At 38.2% G+C, this 21,811-nt stretch overlaps 1 protein-coding gene across 1 annotated transcript; it reads left to right on the top strand.

Annotated features, from left to right (window-relative positions):
* The first annotated feature begins 16,292 nt into the window (after positions 1 to 16,292).
* GDF3 (growth differentiation factor 3) lies at positions 16,293 to 21,811 on the top strand. Its single transcript, XM_003410806.3, has 2 exons — positions 16,293 to 16,752; positions 20,747 to 21,811. Exons 1-2 carry the CDS (start codon positions 16,485 to 16,487, stop codon positions 21,592 to 21,594), a joined length of 1,116 nt encoding a protein of 371 aa, XP_003410854.1. The 5' UTR covers positions 16,293 to 16,484; the 3' UTR covers positions 21,595 to 21,811.

Raw genomic sequence — 21,811 nt, 5'->3', positions numbered from 1 at the left:
TAGCACATCCATCCATCCAGTCGCCCAAGTAGATTGGAAGTAAATTGCTGGCCTTTCTTTCGAGGCACCTCTGAGTAGATTCAAACCACCAACCCTTCTGTTAGTGGCAGAGATGATAATAACACATTTGTTGAGGGTGTGTTTGGCTAAGCAATTTGCCTTCAGCATGTCACTTAATCCTAACAATAATCCTTTGGAATATGTACCTTTATATTTTTTCCTTTTGTAGATGAGGAAACAAAGCCACAGAGGTTAAGTACTCAAAGTCCCACTGGAAATAATGATGCCACTTTGGTTGGCCCCAGGCTGTCTGTCTTTAGAGTCCATGCTCTTAGCCACTCCTCTAGTCTTCTCTTAAACATCATCTCTTCCAGTAAGCAGCCTTGATCCCTCAAATCTAGGCAAAGTGCCTTTCCCCTCACCGCCTGAGAATCCTGTACTCACCTATCACATGATCATTGTTGTTGGTTTCGTTATCAGTCTCCTCACCAGAATGTAAACTCTGTGGAAGAAAGGACAGCTCTGTTGTTCAGGAGTGTCATTAGTGCAGTGGCATTTACACTGTGTTGCCAGTGACCCACACTAAGAAATACACCCAGCAACATGCAGATAAATCTTAATCTCTGAAAAGAATTCTTAGCTGTGGTAGGATGAACTCTGATATTTTCTATTCTGTTCTCTCTCTCTTTTTTATTGGTGATGGAGACCCTCAAAATTTATTTTAAGGTTCAGCAATGAGTCACAAGAAAGTTTGAAAAACACTGAGTGTGTTGCTTGGGCAAAATTCATGCACCATAAATATTTGTCCAATGAATATACTAAGACATTCTTAAGCCAGTAAGGTGAATATTTTACAATCGTATCTAGCATCAAGTCACAAACATTCAGAGAGAATAGGTGCCGTTGTTTACAAGTTTGTTTTGAGTTTTGTTCTTTTTTCCTCTCCCTTAAAACTGTAAAATCTGCCTCTAGTTTTCAAACCAAGCCCCTTGCCATTGAGTCGATTCCGACTCCTAGTGACCTTATAGGACAGGAGTTCCAAGGAGCACCTGGTGGATTTGAACTGCTGACCTTTTGGTTAGCAGCCATAGCACTTAACCACTACACCACCAGGGTTTCCAGTTTTCAAACAGGGAAGATAAACTTGGTGCTTCTAATTTTATTTTTTTCTAATTTAGAAGATGTCAAAGGGATTAACCCTCAGAGAAACCTCACTGCAACATCTTTTCTATAGTCTTCTGAACCTCTTAAACAAGAATACCTTTAAGAATTCATCTAAGAATGAAACTACAAACTGTCTTTATCTGAAGGCAATAAATTGCCCCATCAATCCTTATCAATCACAAATTTATTCCCTTAAAGGAAACAGTATTGTTCTTGGCCCAGATATTAAGGGCAGTCTTTTAGATAAAACAGACAATTTAGATATATAAGCATTAGCATTTTATTATCCTTGCCTTTAGAAAAAACAGAGATTCACAAATCTGTATCCAGAAGAGAAATTGTTCTCAGATATTTATTTAAATTTCCATTCAGGAAACTGCTCCTTAATCATTATTTACAAAATAGTAAATATAAAGTCTTAGAATATAATTTATTCTACTTTTTCAGCTAATTTTGATTAGAAAATTTATTTAAATATTTAACTATTTTATGATTTTATTTACCCTGTCTAGGATATATAATTGACAGTTACTGGTGGTGCAGTAGTTAAGAGCTTGGCTGCTAACCAAAAGGTCAGCAGTTTGAATCCCCCAGCCGCTTCTTCGAAACTCTATGGGGCAGTTCTACTCCGTCCTATAGGGTTGCTATGAGTCAGAATCATCGTGAGGGCAAAGGGTTTGGGGCTTCTTTTGGTTTTATGTGTTTATATTTACTTCTATCCTTGCCCTAGTTTTCACAAATGCCTGATACTTTGAGGTGGGCTTTCCTGATTTTGAGACAAAGGTAGCAATGTCCTTGATAAATCTTAATTTTAAAAAATCTATCTTATTATGAAAGAGAACCATGATAATACCAAGTATTCTAAGTCAGTTGTTCTTAAACTTTGTGATTTTAAAAACCAGTACTGTTTCCCTTTCCCCCCAGGAAAAAAATTAAAAAATAAAATTTTTTTTGCCCAGTAAGAACTTTAATGAAAAGAAACCACCATTTACTTTCACCATGATTTCATAAAATATAAAACAAAAGAAAACAATGACAAAAAACATGTTTTTAGATTAAGTTAAAAGCCAAACCCAGAAAGGACAGTTATTACTCATGTGACAAATATCTATGTATGAATACATGCTTATATGTGTGCATATATATGTGTGCTATACCAACGTTTTTCTGGTTCCTTTTGTTTGGTGATTAGGCCACGTTGTACAAAAACTCGAAGATGTGCATATTTGACTCAACAGTTCCATTTCCAGAATTTTGTTCTACAGAACTACTTGGACAAGCACCCAAATATATATCCATTTGTTTATGCAAAAAATTATATTTACTTTTTTTATTGTGTTGCTTATTAACAGCTCTACCCCTTTAGAATATAAATTTTTAAGGCCAGGACGTGTATCTGTAGTTCACTGACGTATCTCAAATGCTTAAAACAATGCCTGACACTAATATTTGTTGAATAGATTAATGTAATTATTAGTGTGTTAGAAGATAACATGCTATGAACAAAATACAGCGGGGTTAAAGAGATTGTCCTAAAGGCAAGCGAACAAGCTACAATTCAAAATAAAATGGTTTAAAGGTGAGTCTAATTGAGAGGGTGAGAAACCTGAAAGAGGTGAGAAGTCAGACATAGAGATATCTAGCAAGAATGTTCTTGGCAGAGGAAACAGGAAGTACACCAAGAATTCAAGCAGCAAGATCAATGTGGCTGGAGTAGAGTGAGCTAAGGGCAAAATTATTAAGTGAAATAACTAGGGTGGGCTTTACAGACCACTATAAGGACATTGACGTTTACTGTGAAATAGAGAACCAGTGGAGAGTTTTAAGCAAATTAGTTAATTAGTTAACTGATATTTTTAAAGAATTCAGCTGATGTGTTGAGAACAGACTGGTGGGGGTGAGGGTGGTCCAAAGTTCGAAGCAGAGTCCAGTTTGGAGGTTACAGCATAATTCAGAGGAGAAATAGTGGCTCAGGTTAGGGGGTAATAGTAGAGAAGGTGAGAAGTGGGCAGATTCTGAAAATATTTTGGAGATAGAGCCAATAGAATTTCCTGATGGATTGAATATGGGATATGAGAGAAGGAGAGCAGTCAAAGATGATTCCAAAGTGTTGTCCTGAACAACTGAAAGAACAGGGTTAGCATTAGCTTAGTTAGAAAAGCCTGCAGGTAGTTCTGATGCGGAGAGAGGGGATCAGAATTCTATTTTGGACAATATAAGTTTTCACAATGTTTCTAGAGAAGATGAATAGACAGCTGGGTAGGTAAAGGAGTCTATAGTTCAGGGAAGGTCTCAGATAGTATATAAATTTGAAAGTTATCAGCATTACAGGTGGTATTTAAAGCCATGAAAATATTTGTGATCATCAAGGTAGTGAATGTACTTGGAGAAGAAAAGAGATATTAAGAAATCTAAGGCCTAATGTCTGGGACACCCTAAGTCTAAGAGACCAATGAGAAGTAACGAGTGACCGGTGAGATAGAAAGTAAACCAGCAGAGGGCACTGTTCTTAGATCCAAGTAATGAAAGTGTAGAAGGGAGTACGGCCTGATCAACTGCATCAAACAAGTGCTGCTGATAGGTCAAGTAAGAGTTGAGACGCGGGTGTTGGATTTAGCAATGTGGTTGTCATTGATGACCAGGGCAAGAGCAATGTTGTAGAATGAAAGAGTTAAGAATTGGAGACAGCAAGTATAGTCAACTATTTCAAGAAGCTTTACTGCTGGGTTTACTGCAAAGTGGAAGTAGAAAAATGGATCTTAAAAGTAGAGTTAAAAGACGTTTAAAAAATTAAGATGGGAAAAATAACACATATTTGTATATGGCTGGGAAGGATCCGGCAAAGAGGGAAAAATGGATGAGTTTGAAGAGAGGGAGAATTGCTGAATGATGACCTGAGTAAGCAAGAGGAACGCAGTCAAGTGCATAAGCCACGAGACTGGTTTTTGGTAGTTCATTTATAGTAATAGGAAGGGTGGCATAGTGTGTGGGTGCAAATGTGGGTAAGTGGGTCGATGTGGTTGTGGAGTCTTTGAAAGCTCTCTTTTGATTGCTTCGGTTTTCTCAGGCAAAGAGGAAGCAAGTGAGAGTGAAGATGAGAGAGCTCAGAGAGAAGATGTTAGAAGTTTGAGGAGAGGGGGGAAATTGTTGGTAGAATGGAGGAGAGGCACCTGAGAAATAGAGCATGATCCCCAGGTAGTAATAAGTATCCACCTGAGGTCTGTGGACATAAACAAAGACATCTGTAAAATGAAGAATTAGAAACAGCGTAATATGCATCAATAGGGAGTTGGCTAAATTATAGAATTGAACAGGATACCGTCATTAAAGAGAATACAGTAAATCTTGGAGGGGGTTATCCAAGAAATGTTGTTAAGTAACAAATTTTGAGGTAGAGCAGTATTTATCATGTAACTCCATTTTTATAAGAATAAAGTTATAATTCTCTTTATGTGTATATTTATTACCGTAGGAATATAGGTAAGCAAGCAGCTGGAAAAATAATCACTGTCCGTGTTTACAGGTAAAGCTGTTATTTTCTATTTCAAATATTTCTCTATTGTTTGGATATATTTCCAAGAACTTACATTACTTTCAAAAACCCAAGAAGCGTTCTTAAAGTTGTGTCATACTGATGCAGGGGTAATGATAGCTAACGATGATTGTGAACTTACTATGTGCTCTGTATAGGGTCACTCTGAGTCAGAATTGACTCAACGACAGTGGTTTTTTTGGGGGGGGTACTATTCTGTTTTATATGTAATTGTGTATTTATTTCTCATAACAGCTGTATAAACATGCATTCTTATTATTCCCATTTTTATAGATGAGAAAATTAAATCACGAAATCATTAACTCACCTGAAGTCTCAGCTATATGAAAATACACACTAGAAAGAAAATATGGGCAGCAATCTGTATTCTCCTGGTGGAAAAGCCTTTTCTAAGCATGAGGCAAAAATCAAGCACCATAAAACATTTCAGCTTAACCAAATGAAAGCTGAAAATTTCCATGTGGCAATGAACATTTTAAATAATATTGAAAGATGTATTTAAGCTGAGAAAAAGATACGAACAAATGTGACAGACAAAAGTGCCCAATATCCAAAGAGTTTTCGCTAATTAGTTTTCAACTTAAATTTTAGACGATGAATAATGCAAGAGAAAAATTGGCAAAGGAATTTCCAAAAGAAGTTCAGATTATCACAAAACATGAAAATATTTTGAATCATGTTGAATCCAAATAAATTTAAATAATAACAATTATATGCACTGGCTTAAAAAAAAGGAAGGAGAAGAAGATTGATGATGCAACGTTGGAGTGTATGTGGTGGAAAATAGTACTTAGGGACACTGTTAATGAGATCTTTATTGTGTGCTTGCTGTATTATTTGAGAATATTCACTTCTATCCAAAAACAAAACAAACCCATGCCATCAAATCAATTCTGACTCAAAGCACCCTATAGGACAGAATAGGCTTTCCAAAGAGCAACTGGTGGATTCAAACTGCCGACTTTCTGGTTAGCAGCCAGGCTCTTAACCACTGTGCCATCGGGGCTCCACTTGTCCTATAAAAAACCAAAAACCAAACCCAGTGCCGTCGTATAGAAAACAATAAAAGCAAATGGGATGCATGAAACTGGTAAGTATTAAGCCAGACAGTAACTTATAAATTGCTAAACCAAAAACCAAACCCATTGCTGTCCAGTCAATTCTGACTCAGCAACCCTGTAGGACAGAGTAGAACTGCCCCATAGAGTTTCCAAGGAACACCTGGTAGATTTGAACTGCCACCCTTTTGGTTAGCAGCCCAACTCTTTACCACTGTGCCACCAGGGTTTCCTATAAATTGCTTTCAGCATATAAATTAAGCATATGTGTATATATAAAAAAAACCCACTGCTGTCAAGTTGATTCTGACTCATAGCGACCCTATAGGACAGAGTAGAACTGCCCCACAGGGTTTCCAAGGAGTGCCAGGTGGATTTGAACTGCCAACCTTTTGGATGGCAGCTGTAGCTTTTAACCACTATGTATATGTGTATATGGGTAGTGCAAATGGTTAAGTGCTTGACTACTAGCCAAAAGGTTGGTGGTTCAAACCTGCCCAGAGGCACCTCAGAAGACAGGCTTGGCGATTTGTTTCTGAAAGGTCATAGCCTTAAAATCCCTATGGAGCAGTTCTACTCTGCACACATGGGGTTGCCATGAGTCAGAATAAATTCAATGGCACCTAACAACATATTGTAGCTTAAGATACATGGACAAGACTCCTAAGATGTGTTAAGTATACTAATGAGTAAGCAAGATGTTTTCCAGACTTAGGCAGAATTCATAAAATGTTTTAAATACAGAGAGTAAATTAGCTATATCTAAGACATTAAAGATAATAGAATAAATGCACAATATGATGGAACAAACAAGAGTGTTACTTATAGTTAGGGATAAAGGTGGAGGCATATAATGGAGATCATACCACAGTTATGTCAACCCTAAAACCGTTACCCATTATGGCTCCATTTTGTCCCTACTTGTGTTCTTCGAAATGCAGGTAAATTCTATAACTCTTTAGTCAGTTGTGGCCAGGCATACTTGCCCTTAGACCTCTCTGATAGAGCACGTGTGTATTGGCTGCAAGCATCTGCTAAGCCCCTTGTTCAAAGCTCAGTTCAACTCTGGTTCTCATAATCATACCATCAATGGAAAAAATGATGTGGAAGAGAGGGACAGTGAAAGACAAGATATATGAACAGTGAGTAACCCACGCATCAGGTAGTGTGGTCCTTCCACGGTATTTTGCACCCTATCTTAAGTATATTGACTCGAAGGCAATAGTTTGTTTTTTTTCTTAAGTATGTTAACCTAACCTATCTTCTTCCCCTTGCTTCTCAGTGTGTCTCTAATTGATTCAATAAACATGATTTGAGCACCTTAATTTGATCTGTGAAGCTTTCTATTCTATGACTTCTAGGATAGCATTCCAGAAACCAAACTTTGCTGTAGGGTCGATTCTGGCTCATAGCAACCCTATAGGACAGAGTAGAACTGCTCCATAGGGTTTCCAAGGAGCAGCTGGTGGATTCAAACTGCTGACCTTTTGCTTAGCAGCCAAGCTCTTAACCACTTCCCCACCAGGGCTCCAGGATAGCATAACTTGTCATGTATTTGGAGGCTACCTTTTCATCAAGTTAATATCCCATACAACAGGATGTAAATTATACAGTCTTTTGGAAGAGCATTTTAGATTTCATGTCAAATTATAAGCATCATACAGGGTTTATAAACCAGTGCAAATCTTTTCATAAAAATCCCACTTCCAGGCATTTAAGGTCAAACAAGTATGAAAAAGTTGTGTACAGGTGGGTTACTTACTCCAGCTTTGTTTATAATTGTGAAAACTTGCAGACATACAAAAATCTAAATGTTAGTTGATAATTACTATTGTATTAGTTTCTGCTGGTTCTAGAAAAATAAAAGTTTAAACTGAGAGGAATCACAATGGATTATGGAAATAATACTAAGACCTGAGGTGACTGTTAGTAGTTCTGTCAGAAAGAAGTAGAATATTGTGGAAACCCAAATTATTGCGTTGTACTACAGAGAGGTCTTGCTAGTGATAACAAATGGTGGTGGTTTGATAAAACTCAAAAAGTTGCCCTTAGTAAATCGACAAAAAAAAAACCTTGAAAATATTAATAAAATTTGGTAAATTCTGATAGAGCTTTGCAACTGTTTGGCAGGGTTACAGGGTAGTGGCGTGACAACTTCCAGTAGTATTATCTAACAACTGTTTCCAGACAGGCAAATAGACAAAATGATTTTAAATGATTTGGTGGGTATCACCTGTAACAGCTGAAACTCGTGCAAACCATGAAAGGATTTTCTGCTTGTTTTGGGTTTTTTTGTTTTGTTTTGTTTTGTTTTCAGGGTCAAATTATTTAATTACCACTTGGACCAGGGCCTGAGATGTGTATTCATGGAAAATAAGTCTGTCTGGTGTAACCAAGAACCCCTCTTCCTCTCTGAAGGTAGATTTAAGATTGTGACTTTCAGGGCTAAAACCAATAGGCTGAGTGTGGTAGGCAGAATAATGGCCCCCCCAAAGATGTTTGCATCCTAATCCTCAAAACCTGTAAATACGTTATCACACACGGCAAAAGGGACTTTACAGAGGTGATTAAGTTAAGGAATGTTGAGATGGGAAGATTTTCCTGGATTATCTGGATGAGTCCAATATAATCACAAGGATCCTTACAAGTGGAAGAGGAGATCAGGGTCAGAGAGAGAGAGCCGAAAGCTGGCTTTGAAGATAAGGGAAGCTGCCATCACACAAGGAAATAAGACAGCCTTTAGAAACTTGAAAAAGCGATGAAGTAGATTGTCCCTTAGAGCCTCTAGAAGAAATGCAGCCTTGCCAATGCCTTGATTATAGCCCAGTAAGATCTATTTTGGATGACTGACCTTTAGACTTTAAGATAATAAATTTGTGTTGTTTCAAGCCACCAAATTTGTGGTAATTTGTTACAGTAACAATAGAAAACTAATACACTGAGTCAAATATTTTAGAATAGCACTTTTCATCTTGTCTATGGTAAAGGCCAGCTTGTTGTTTTGATCTCCAATCAAGTGTGGACCAACATTTTAATAAAATATAATAAAAATAAATGACTAGAAAAATGATATTAAAGAAACATAAAAAACCACAGGCCTTGTTTTAAAAAAGGTACTCATCTGACATAAAATCACTCTGTCAAATTACTCTGATGCTTACTCTCATTTTCTGCACTGTGTTCTCAAGGACCAGTAGCAAACAGTTTGCAGTGGGCATGGGTCCACCGACCACACTTTCAGTAGCATTAGTTTTAGGTGACTTTCAGAGTGAGTGGTGTACATTTGGGTTGGCAGTGCCTAGATAGCTCTCAGCGGAACTTCTAAACCTAAGCAAATATATCGGCTCTGGTCCCAAGGGGACTATAAGAAACAATCTATTTCATTGCTTTTTCAAGCTTCTATAGGCTGTCCTGGAAACCCTGTTGGCATAGTGGCTAAGAGCTATAGCTGCTAACCAAAAGGTCAGCAGTTCAAATCTACCAGGGGCTCCTTGGAAACCATATGGGGCAGTTCTACTATGTCCTATAGGGCTGCTATGAGTTGGAATCGACTCAATGGCAATGGGTTTGGTTTTTTGGTATAGGCTGCCCTGATTCCTTGGTTCATGGCAGCTTCTCCTCAGCAAAGAGAAAATACAATGACTTAAAAAAAAAAAGAAACCTTAGTAATCAAAGAATGCTAAATTAAGATATGAAAAATCCATTGCCATCAAGTTGATTCCAACTCATATTTGGCAGCAGTAAATGAGAGTTCAGTGGTAAAGACTGGATATTCTCTTCCTTCTTTAATTTTTTAAGATGCGATATAAAGTATAAGATTTTTAAGATGAGATATAAATTTTAAATTGATACGTAATCTAAAACAATTTATCTAAATGATTCAAGGTGCTTAACGGTATTTACATACAGTGAATCGATAATCTGACCTATAATTTAATAAGAAAATAGTATGAAATGCAGATAAAGTTTAATTGGCGAGTCATAAAATACAGCTAAAGATATAATTATTTAATGTCTCAAGATTAAAAGAAAAATCCTAAATAAGTAAAATATGTTACATTAATACAATGTGCTATTGTTATACAGCCATTAAAGTGATTCTGATGATTTTTATTTACACTGTTTTGGTTTTGTTGTTGAGCAATATGGTAAACGCCTTAGTTACCTAGCGCTGCTATAAGAGAAATATCACAAGTGGGTGGCTTTAACAAACAGAAATTTACTTTCTCACAGTGTAGGAGGCTAGAAGTCTAAAATCAGGGCAACAGCTCAAGGGGAATGCTTTCACTCTCTTTTGGCTCTGGAAGAAGGTCCTTGTCTCTTCAGCTTCTGCTTCCTGGTTTCTTGGAGCTCTCCGGGTGGATTGGCATCAATCCTCCCCCATCTTTCCTCACTGGCTTGTTCTTTTAATTTCTTTATATCTCAAAACAGATTTGACTCAAGATACATCCTATACTAATACTGCATCATTAACATAACTAAGACAAACCATTTCCAAATGGGGTTATAACCACAGGCATAGAGATCAGGATTTGTAACATATATAACACATATTTTGTGGGGACGTAATTCAATTCATAACAATGTTCAAACTGTTAAATGGCTGGAAGAAAACCTCATGAGAAGTAATACTTGTTGCTGTTGTTAGGTCCCATCGAATCAGCTCCGACTCATAGCGACCTCATGCATAACAGAACGAAACACTGCCCGGTCCTGCGCCATTCTTATAATCGTTGTTATGCTTGAGCTCATTGTTGCAGCCACTGTGTCAATCCACCTCATTGAGGGTCGTCTGCTTCTCCACTGACCCTGTACTTTGCCAAGCATGATGTCCTTCCTTCTCCAGGGGCTGATCCCTCCTGACAACATGTCCAAAATATGTAAGACACAGTTTTGCCATCATTGCTTCTAAGGAGCTTTCAGGTTGTACTTCTTCCAAGACAGATTTGTTCATTCTTTTGGCAGTCTGTGATATATTCAATATTCTTCGCCAACACCACAATTCGAAGGCGTCAATTCTTCTTCGGCCTTCCTTATTCGTTGTCCAGCTTTCACATGCATATGATGCAATTGAAAATAACATGGCTTGGGTCAGGTGCACCTTAGTTTTCAAGGTGACATCCTTGCTCTTCAACACTTTAAAGAGGTCCTTTGTAGCAGATTTGCCCAGTGAAATGCGTTGTTTGATTTCTTGACTGCTGCTTCCATGGACATTGGTTGTGGATCCAAGTAAATGAAATCCTTGACAACTTCAATCTTTTCTCCGCTTATCATAATGGTGCTCGTTGGTCTAGTTGTAAGGATTTTTGTTTTCTTTATGTTGAGGTGCAATCCATACTGAAGACTGTGGTCTTTGATCTTCATTAGTAAGTGCTACAAGTCCTCTTCACTTTCAGCAAGCAAGGTTGTGTCATCTGCATAACGCAGGTTGGTAATGAGTCTTCCTCCCATCCTGATGCCCCGTTCTTCTTCATACAGTCCAGCTTCTCCGGTTCTTTGCTCAGCATACAGATTGAATAGGTATGGTGAAAGGATACAGTCCTGACGCACACCTTTCCTGACTTTAAACCACTCAGAATCCCCTTGTTTTTTCTGAACAATTGCCTCTTGATCTATGTAAAGGTTTCTTATCGGAAAATACTACCAATATTTAATTGTGTATGCCTTCTTTCCCCCACTACATCTTATTATTACTCCTACCCAGAATAGATTGCATACCATTCCCCATTCTCTAAACATAATTCTAAATAAATACTGTGGTTAGTAGTAAAATATACCTAAAGAAGAAAATTCTGTTTTTTTCTTGATATCTACCTCAATTTTTAAATGTCAAATTCTATTCAAAAAAATTTTTTGGTAGGTTGACTTTGCAGGTGCCATTAGCATATTTCCTGGTCTACCCGTTTGTGTAATCCTCATTCCCTGTGCTCATTCTTTCCTTCTCTTGAAACAACAAGGATGGGAATAGTCATCACGTTGTGAGTTATAATTAGTATAAAAACCAAAAAACTAAACCCATTGCTGTCCAGTCGATTCCAACTCATAGAGACCCTATGGGACAGGGTAGAACTGCCCCATAGGATTTCCAAGGAGCGCCTGGTGGGTTCAAACTGTCTACGTTTTGGCTAGTAGCCAGACTCTTAACCACTATGCCACCAGGGTTTCCAAAAAATAGGACACCTCAATAATTTTTCCCTAATTGCTGAAGATTCTTCCCAACTTTCCTTACTATATCGGTACTAATGCCATGGCTTACTTTCATGTTTAGAGATGATGAATAATGTGTCTACAATTCAATCAAGATGAAAAAGTTAAACAACAAAAACAAAATAAAAAATGTCAGCACCCTTTTATTTCAGTAGGAAAACATTTCAGTAGGATAGGGTGAGTGAGGTCATAGGGCCAGGATTGGAGAAGCTTCATTATGTGTTTGAAGCTCTCTTCTTTGGTTCTTCATGTACGTTTAACCATTTAACTATGGGACTTTGTTTTGTGATTGTTATACCTCTGTTACCTAGAACAGAAGGTCCCCAACTGGTACAAAATGGTTTATGTTTGACTACTGACCTAAAGGTTGATGATTTGAAATGACTCAGAGGCAACAAGAAAGAAAGGGCTGGCAATCTGCTTCCATAAAGATTACAGCCAAGATAACTCTATGGAGCAGTTCTATTCTGTAACACATGGTGTCACCATGAGTCGGAATGGACTTGATGGCAACGGGTTTTTTGCTTCTAGATGCTCAATATTTGTTCATTGCCTGGCACGAACATCCAAATCACTTTGTGCTTCAGCGGTCAGAACTCTGTTATTTTGTTTGTTTATTTAAATAACTTTTTTTCTGATGAAAAAATAATGCTTGATTTCAAAAAATTGAAAAATATTGAATTTTATAGTAAATTTATAATGAATTACTAAGAAATAGCAATTTGTATTTTGATATGTATCTTTCCAAATTTTTTTCTGTGCATTCGACATTATTTTTATAAAGTTACGGGTATTTTCTACATATTTTTGCAAATCTGCCCTTTTTTGTTTAACAATGTTCATGGATAAATTTCGATGCCATTAAATATTCTTTTACAACATTATTTATGACTAATAATTTAACCTATGGATGTTCTATAATGTATTTACTCTTGTAGATTCAGTTTTCTCTGTAATAAATAATACTAAAATGAATATATTTGTAATTCTTTGTCCACTTCTATCACTTAATTCATTCAACAAATACGCCCACCATTTGTCCCTGCCCTTGCATAGTTTAGGAGCCCTGCTAACGCAGTGGTTAAAGTGCTCAACCGCTAATCGAAAGGTCAGTGGTTCGAACCCACTAGCTGCTCTATGGGAGAAAGATGTAGCAGTCCGCTTCTGTAAAGATTTACAGCCTTGGAAACTATGGGGCAGTTCTACTCTGTCCTGTAGGGTCACTGTGAGTTGGAATCGATTCAGCCGCAATCAGTTTGGTTTTTGGTTTGTGTCGTTTATATTCTAGTGTCTTAGAGTAATATTCTAGATGTTAAAATTGCCAGTGAGAGGTCATGAATGCTTTAAGAGTTTTGACATGTATTGCAAACTTGTCCTCGAGTAAAGTTTTCTTAGTGTATGCCCCGGAGCAGTGTATAATAGCGCTTGCTTCCTTGTTCATCCATCTACACAGGGTATTGTGTTTTTTCATTTTTGTCAATTGGAGGAACAAAGACGTTTAATTTTTAATTTGTGTTTCTTTGTTTACTAGTGAAGTTGGATATTTTTATGCTCATAATCACAATAATTCTAGCTAGCCTGATATTTTTCTCATTTTATTGACCAAAGGTCAGAAAAATAACTTGTCCAGAGCCCCACAGCCAATAAGTGATAGAGCTGGGATTTTTATCTAGGTCCATAACTCTAGGACCAGTTTTTCACTATTTTGCTAAATTGCCTCTTTTTTGATTTTCCAATTTGGGCTAAAAGTCCAGAATTCCAATATTTTTGTTTGCAGGGCCCTTAAAGACAGTCAAATTCAATCCATGATTTTATAGATAAGAAAATTGAGATCCAAACAGATTATCCCTTTATAACAGACCCTTCAAATCCTTCCATTTAAAACGTTCACACCTGGGTATGTATTGTAAAAGACTGAGTGAATTGCGGGAGATAATAGGTCATTGGAAGGGTTGTGATTAATTCAGATTCTCCCCACTCCTAATCTGGTGCGTTTTTTGCTATATCAGTTGAATATGCACTCTGAATTCTTTCTTTCCCTTGATAAACTTGAACTCTCTTTTAATAAACAATAATGAAAATAATAATAGCTGTTGAGTGCTTATTGAGTGCTTACCATTTGGTAGATACTACTCGGAGCACTGCACGTGCATTATCATAGCGAAGAAGGTATTCTCATGTTACAGTCGAGTGACTTGCATGAGATCACACAACTAAATAAGTGCTGGGCCTAGAATTCAAACACAGTCTAATTTCTGACTTTGAGCCTGGAAAGTCAAATACAGAAAATCAAATTGCAACCCAGGCTTATTGTTGAAGACAGTTCTGGATTGTAGATTAATTTAAAAATGTTAACTAGGATGCATGTAAGAGGTGATAAGAGCAATGGGGATGGAGAAAATCTGGCTACCTGGAAGAATGAGATCTATGGAAATAACACCAATTTATCCACTCACTCACTTATTACACAAATACTTACCGAATGTCTACTATCTGCCAGACACTTTTGTTGGCGGTGGAGATAATTAAACAAAAAGATAATAGTTCTGATCCCCAAGAAGTGTATTGTTAGGAGGGGAGGTAGGCAAACACAGTGAGATGCACTGTGATAAGTGCTATCATGGACGCCCAATTTAGGCTCTGTGGGAGAAGGAAGAAGCATCTAAACCTATTCAGGCAAGTCAAGAAAGTCTTTGCAGTGGAAATGACCTTTGAACTTGGTCTGTGGAAAAGTTTGAGGTGAAATGAGCTCGTGAGAAAACCACAAATAAATAGGTTGTGTCGTTAAAGCATCAACACTGTGGACAGTAAGAAAAAAAGAAAAACCAGTTGCCGTTGAGCTAATTCTTACTCGGGGCGACCTCTGGTGTGCAAGAGTAGAACTATGCTCCACAGGGTTTTTCATCGCTGATTTTTCTGAAGTAGAACACAAGGCCTTTCTTCCAAGGTGCCTCTGGGTGGACTCGAACCTCCAACCTATCAGCAGTGATTCCTTAACCTTTCATATCACCCAGCAACTCCTCTATGATGGTGGGTGGATGAATGTGAGAGTAGGAAGGAATATGGGTGCCAGGTCAAGAAAGTCCTTATATACCAAACTAAATAGTTTAGATTTTATCCTGTAGATAATGGTAAACTATTTTTTTCCTTTGGGGGAAACAAATTTTTAAAATAGGAGATATTAAATAATGTATAATGATAAAGTCCCTGTTCTCAAAATGTTTGAGAATTATATTGGTGTTAAATATAAACCAGTTCTTCCACGTTGTTGGGTGCTGTCAAGTCAATTCCGACTCATAGTGACCCTAAAGAGCAGAACTGACCCATAATGTTTCTAGGGAACAGCTGGTGGATTTGAACTGCTGACCTTCTGGTTGGCAGCTATAGCTCTTAACCACTACAGCACCACAGCTCTGATTCTTTCATAGCATTTGAAAATCTTTAAGTAGTTTGGCCAAAAAAAAAAAAAAAACCCAACCAAACCAAAACAAGACAAAAAAACAAAAACAGGTAGATGCTGCCATATTTAGACTCAGATCAGCTCCATGTCTTTTCATATGTAGTTCTCTCAGCCTTGAATGCCTGTTTGTCTCACTGAAAAATGTCTACTTAAGCTTTGAAGCTGTCTCCCCTGTGAACACTATGTGGCAGGCATTGTGCTGAGTACTTCAAATGTATCAATCATCTTGTCAGATTCCTACAGCAAATTAGAAAGTCAGTTTTTATTTTCAGTTGAGAAAACTAGAATTTAGGAAGGTTTAGTGACTTGCCCAACATTGTAACGAAACCAGAATTAACTGAGTCAGCCTGACTCTTAATCAGGAAGTGCAAAGGGTTATGGGCAAAATTCAGTTCTTCTTAAAGCAGAAACCCTGGCAGTGTAGTGGTTAAAAGCTATGGCTGCAAACCAAAAGGTCAGTGGTTCAGATCTACCAGGTGCTCCTTGGAAACTACTATGGGGTAGTTCTACTGTCTGATAGGGCCACTATGAGTTTGACTCAATGGTTATGGGTTCCCCGCCCCCCCCCCCCCCCGCTTTTTTGGCTTAGTTTTTCACACCAATGTGAAATATACCTCTATCAGAAATTTACCTATATTTATCTAATTAGACTATCAATCGTAAGACTCTGAATCATTCATTACTGCATTTCTAGCATCCGTCTCAATGCCTTGCACATAATAGCTGCTCAATAAATATTAAATAATAAGTGCGTGTCTCCCTTGCATTCTCTCTACCACTGACAAGCCTCAGATCGTTGTAGAGTTTATGTTAATGCACTGATAATCTTTGTTTTGTGAATTTTTTCTGGAAGAGTAGAATAAGGGGAGTGAAAAAAGTTCTATGTCTTGTCGCATCCAATTGCCTTGGAGAAGCTGGGAAGAGAGCAATTCACACTTGATTATCTTAAATCAGATAAAGTAGCAGCACTTGAATTGCTGGGCAGTCTGGCGCTAGAGCTCTTCTGATCCTGAACAGTCAGTTCTGTTTCACCTCAGAGGCCATGCGTCCTTCCCTTTCTGTCTTGGCTCTTGGCCTTCTGCTAACCCTGGCCTTGTGCCAGCCATTCCAATTTCAAGAACACGTCCTTCTCCAATTTCTGGGCCTAGACAAGGTGCCTTCACCCCGGAAGCTCCTATCCGTGCCTTATATCTTAAGGAAAATCTTCCAGGATCAAGAAGCAGCAGCAACTGCTGGGGTCTCCCAAGACTTATGCTACGTAAAGGAGCTGGGTGTTCGTGGAAATGTACTCCGACTCCTCCCAGACCAAGGTAAGAATGTAGAAGTGCCTTCCCTCTCCCCTGAGAAAATCTGGAAGCAGGCAATGTGAAGAAAGGAAAGGAGAAGGGAAATAGCAAGTACTGAGTGGCTTGTAGAAGGCCAGTGTATTGGATATTTTGCATATTTATCTCATTTAACCACAATCACAATCCTGAGAGGAAGGCAGGTATTCTTATCAACCTTTTTTAACAAATAAGGACATAGGGCTCAGACAGTAGGTAATCTATAACCTAGTGTGTGAACAGAGTCAGAAATCAGTGGGTTTTTTTGAATCAACTGCTTTGTGCTGAGGTTTAGGGGAAAGAAGGGTGGTGGAATACTTTAAGCCAACCACATACATATGCTAAAAAAAAAAAAAAACAAACCTGTCCAGTCAATTCCAACTCATAGCAACCCTAAAAGGAGCACCTGGTGGATTCAAACTGCCGACCTTTTGGATAGCAGCAGTTACACTTAACTACTGTGCCACCAGGGTCCCCATACATATTCTGATGCCTGTGATACGGTGAGCAGGGAGCCAAAACCAGAAACCCACTGCCGTTGAGTCGATTGCGACTCACAGGAGCAGGAGAGGAAAATCTTGAGCTCAATTTGCCCATAAGTACTTCTTCCCTTCTCCACATCTCTTCTACTTTTGTTGGGTAGAAAAGGCTATTCTTGATTTGTGAATAACTAGCAATAATGTATGTCATAACCGTGACCTTAATATGAAGATCTAAATGAATGCTATACAATAGTTCCCCAAACTAAGCACTCACCAAATTGGTTCTCCAGCCTAGTTCCTACTACCCCTTCTCTTCCACCCAATTCTTATTCATAATCTGAGATTGGAGTAGATAATCTGCATTTCTATACAGCCTTCCTACTGGTTCAGATGCAGAATTGAGATTTCAGGAACTGGAGAGAAGATTTGAATACTGATTCAAGAATCATTTATTGGATACTTACTAGGTGCTTAGAACTGTATGGCCTTGAGAATGCAGAGATTAAATATAAAGTTGCCCCTTAAAGAGTTTATAGAAGATAGACAAACAGATGGCTTCCATACATTGTGCTAAGTTTTATAACAGAGGCTCAGGGCCTTGTGAGGGGGATTTGGTGGGGCGGATGGGGGGACTGATCAGATAAAGTTTCTGGGGAGAGGTTAAGAAATAAGGGGAAGTGTGAAGGGCTAGTGGAAGGGTTTTCCATGGAGAGAGAACTCAGTGGAGCATACGGTTTGAAGAATGCTCCCCCGACCATGGAAATAACTTTGATTTTTGTATAATCATACTCCTATCAAATGATACAGGAATAGGGTAATCTCACCATTCTCCCTTTCAAACCTTTCCCTAGAAAAAAACCACCATTAATAATTGGCGTATATCCTTCCAGACTTTGCTTCTTTACATGTATATAATATAAACTTGCAATATTTTTACAAAAGTGGGATCACCCAGCAGATCATGGTCATCTCTCAGATATGAGAGCAAATAGTCTATTTACCCTTGTTTTAGTGGTTGCAATGATATCCCATTGTTCAAATGTACCGTAATTTGTGCAACTGATAGTCTGTTGATGGGCGCAGACCTACTATATATCAGTGCAGCTTTACATCCATTTTTGTGTGTGCATTTTTTTCTATTATTTCCTTAGTATAAATTCTTAAGAGGGTTAGCTTTAGGGTTCTATGTTAGTTTTGCCCATTTTTGAGCTTTATATAAATGGAACCATGGAGCGCATCCTTTTTCGTATCTGGCTTCTTTCACTCAATATTCTATTTGTGAGGTTAATCCATGTTGTGTGTATTTGTAGCTCATTCACCTTTACTGCATTGTTATACTCCGATTTATTTGTGGATGTTACCCTTGATTACCATTTGGAAGAAAGCATTCTTCTAGGTTTTAATTTTTTGCTAGTCTGGGAGCGAAAATAATCTCATTGTGGCAAAAAATGATACTGCTTTAATTTGGACTTTTTAAAGTCAGGTGGCATGCATTTTCAAATGGGTAATGAGCCGTTTTTATTTTTCAAATAATTGTTCATATGTTCTAGCCATTTTTCTTCTGAGGAATCATCTTTTTCTTAATGATCGTTCTCAATCATTTGGAAGAACTCTTTACAATGCGTCTTGTATAACAAGAATCCTTGGTTGTTCTTTGTGTTTTAATTTTGTAAATGCTGTCTTCCACATACAGATTTTTTTAAATTTTCATGCGGTCAAATCTGGCTTTTGGATTTTCTTTCATGCCTGAAGAATGTGATTTAGTGATAAAGAGGGAGACCAATATATTTTAATTTGAAGCTGCCTTCAGGAAAGAATGTTTCAGAGCAGTTGAAGAAGGCTAAGGATGGTGAAAACATCCCTGCATTTGACAGCTAGCCAGCCTTTGAGAAAGCAGCTTCAGTGGAGTAAATAAGTTAACGGTAAAAGAGTTAGAAAATAACAGAGGTGTATGTACTAAGAGGAAACCCTGCTGGCATAGTAGTTAAGAGCTATGGCTGCTAACCAAAAGGTTGGCAGTTCAAATCCACCAGGTGCTCCTTGGAAACCCTAAGGGGCAGTTCTACTCTGCCCTGTGGGGTCACTGTTAATCAGAATCAACTCCATGGCAGGAGGTTTGGTTTGTTTTTGTTAGTGCTAAAAAGTGGAGACAGAATATATAGTGTTCCTTTTAAAAAAATTGGCAATGAAAAGAACAGGATGGATGATATAGTAAGTAGGCTTGAAAGAAGAAACTGGGTAATTTTAAAGGCTTTTTTATTTTTATCGTTTTTCGAGGGAGACTTGAGAACGAAGAGGCATTGTGCTGGGTTGGCTAGAATGCCTGGGTTTATGTTTTGATTTCTCCACTAGCCGAATAACCTGGGAAATCTCTATTTTGGGTGGCCCTCACCTACCAACAGAACAGTGCTATTAGGCCAAAGAAGTTCTTTGTAGAGAGGGAGAAATTGAAGAGGAAAAAAAGGAGTAAAAGTATAGTCTATGAGCCTATTTCTAGAGGAGTAAGTGAGGTTTCAAAACGCAGGCAGGGAAATTAGCTTTGAAAATAGGGAGAGCACATCTACAATTTCAAAAGATACAGAAAAGCAGGTCTATGTGGAGAAATTAAAAGATCCCGTTGTATACTTCAGTCTTCAGTGAGGTGAGAGACCAGGTATTCAGAGCTGCAAGAATTGAGGTTATTGACATTGATAACTGCGGGCTTCAGACAAGAATTCCCTAAGGATCAAAAATAAGGGGTTTCTAAGTGTCCGATTTAGGCTGTATCACAGGAGTTTTTATTAAAGTCAATCTGAGTAGACTACGGCCAGCAACACCTGACAGGGATTCTTAAACATTTTTGTGCCATGAATCCCTTTGGCAGCCTGAAGCCAATGGACCCCTTCTCCAGACTTGTGGTTTGCATGTATGAAATAAAATATTTAGGATTTCAAAGGAAACCAATTACGTGTTGAAATACATTTGCATAAATATTGTAAAAACAAATGTGTGTATAGTAATGTATATGATTCTTAATGCAATAAGTAATAAGATCTAGGGAAAGGACTGTAATTACCATAATTAGCTGGAAAAAATGTAGCATGAGCATAAATGTTTATTAAAGATATTTGTAACAACAATATGCTGTGAACATAGATATCTGTGATTTTTATTGGAAACAATGTCATAGACCCTGATAATATTATTGTGATTTCTTTCCTATATTCATAATTGATGGGACTGCTAAATTTCATTGAGAATAAAAATTAACTTCTTTTTTCCATCCATCATGGACCCTCCAAATTCTATCCAGGATACGTTGGGGACCCATAGAAGATAAGAATCTCTGGCTTAGAAGGGGGAGTGAGAGAAACAAATTCTCCCAAATGGTAGGCTTTAGAGTATAACTGATAATTTCTTGTCCTTATTTTGTGTATGTGGATATTTATATTTATATCATGTAGGTTGATATGAAGTAAAATATATTATGGTGATTCTCCTATCTCTCTGCTCCCATCTAGGCTTCTTTCTTTATTCCAAGAAACCTTCCCAAGCCTCCTCTTGCCTACAGAAGCACCTTTACTTTAACCTATCTACCATCAAAGAAAAGGAACAGTTAACAATGGTTCAGCTGAGCCTGGACTTGGGACCCAACACTTACTACAACCTGGGACCAGAACTGGAATTGGCGCTGTCTCTGGTTGAGGAACCTAATATGGGGGTTGGGGGTCGGGGTAGGGATGGATCCCTCCCTAAGCTGGGTAAAATGTTTGCATTGCAGTCAGTTCCATGGCCTCAAGGTATCCTTCACTTCAATCTGCTGCATGTGGCTAAGGATTGGAATAACAACTCCAAGAAGAATTTCAGTTTGTTCCTGGAAATCCTGGTCAAAGGTCATAGAGATACAGAGGTCAGTTTCCAGCTTGAGGACACCTGTGCCCGACTGAGACACCTCCTTCATGCTTCCCTGCTGGTGGTGACCCTCAACCCTGAGCAGTGCCACCCTTCACCCCGAAAAAGGAGGTCAGCTATCCCTGTCCCTAAGGCTTCTTGCAAGAACCTCTGCCATCGTCACCAACTGTTCATCAACTTCCGGGACTTGGGTTGGCACAAGTGGATCATTGCCCCCAGGGGGTTCATGGCAAACTACTGCCATGGAGAATGTCCTTTCTCACTGACCACCTCTCTCAACAGCTCCAATTATGCTTTCATGCAAGCACTGATGAGTGTAGGTCGTCCAGACGTCCCCCAGGCTGTCTGTATCCCCACCAAGCTGTCCCCCATTTCCATGCTCTATCATGATAATGATGATAATGTCATTCTCCGACATTATGAGGACATGGTGGTTGATGAATGTGGGTGTGGGTAGGCTGCTAGAAATGGGATAAAAGGATTGTTTTTAGAGTAGATCTGCTAATAAAACTACCTATCTGGTTTATGACCTCTTGGATCTGAAACGTCAATTTACTTACATTTACAATTTGTCTTGGAAAATCCAGGATGGAGAATAGAGAATGTTATTATTAATGGTGCCCATAATTAAACACACACACATATGTCCTGGAGTGATCTTGGTTAGCTTTCTA

The sequence above is a fragment of the Loxodonta africana genome, chromosome 4 (assembly GCF_030014295.1).
Source record: "Loxodonta africana isolate mLoxAfr1 chromosome 4, mLoxAfr1.hap2, whole genome shotgun sequence".
NCBI lineage: Eukaryota > Metazoa > Chordata > Mammalia > Proboscidea > Elephantidae > Loxodonta > Loxodonta africana.
This window is presented reverse-complemented; position numbering and strand designations above follow the sequence as displayed.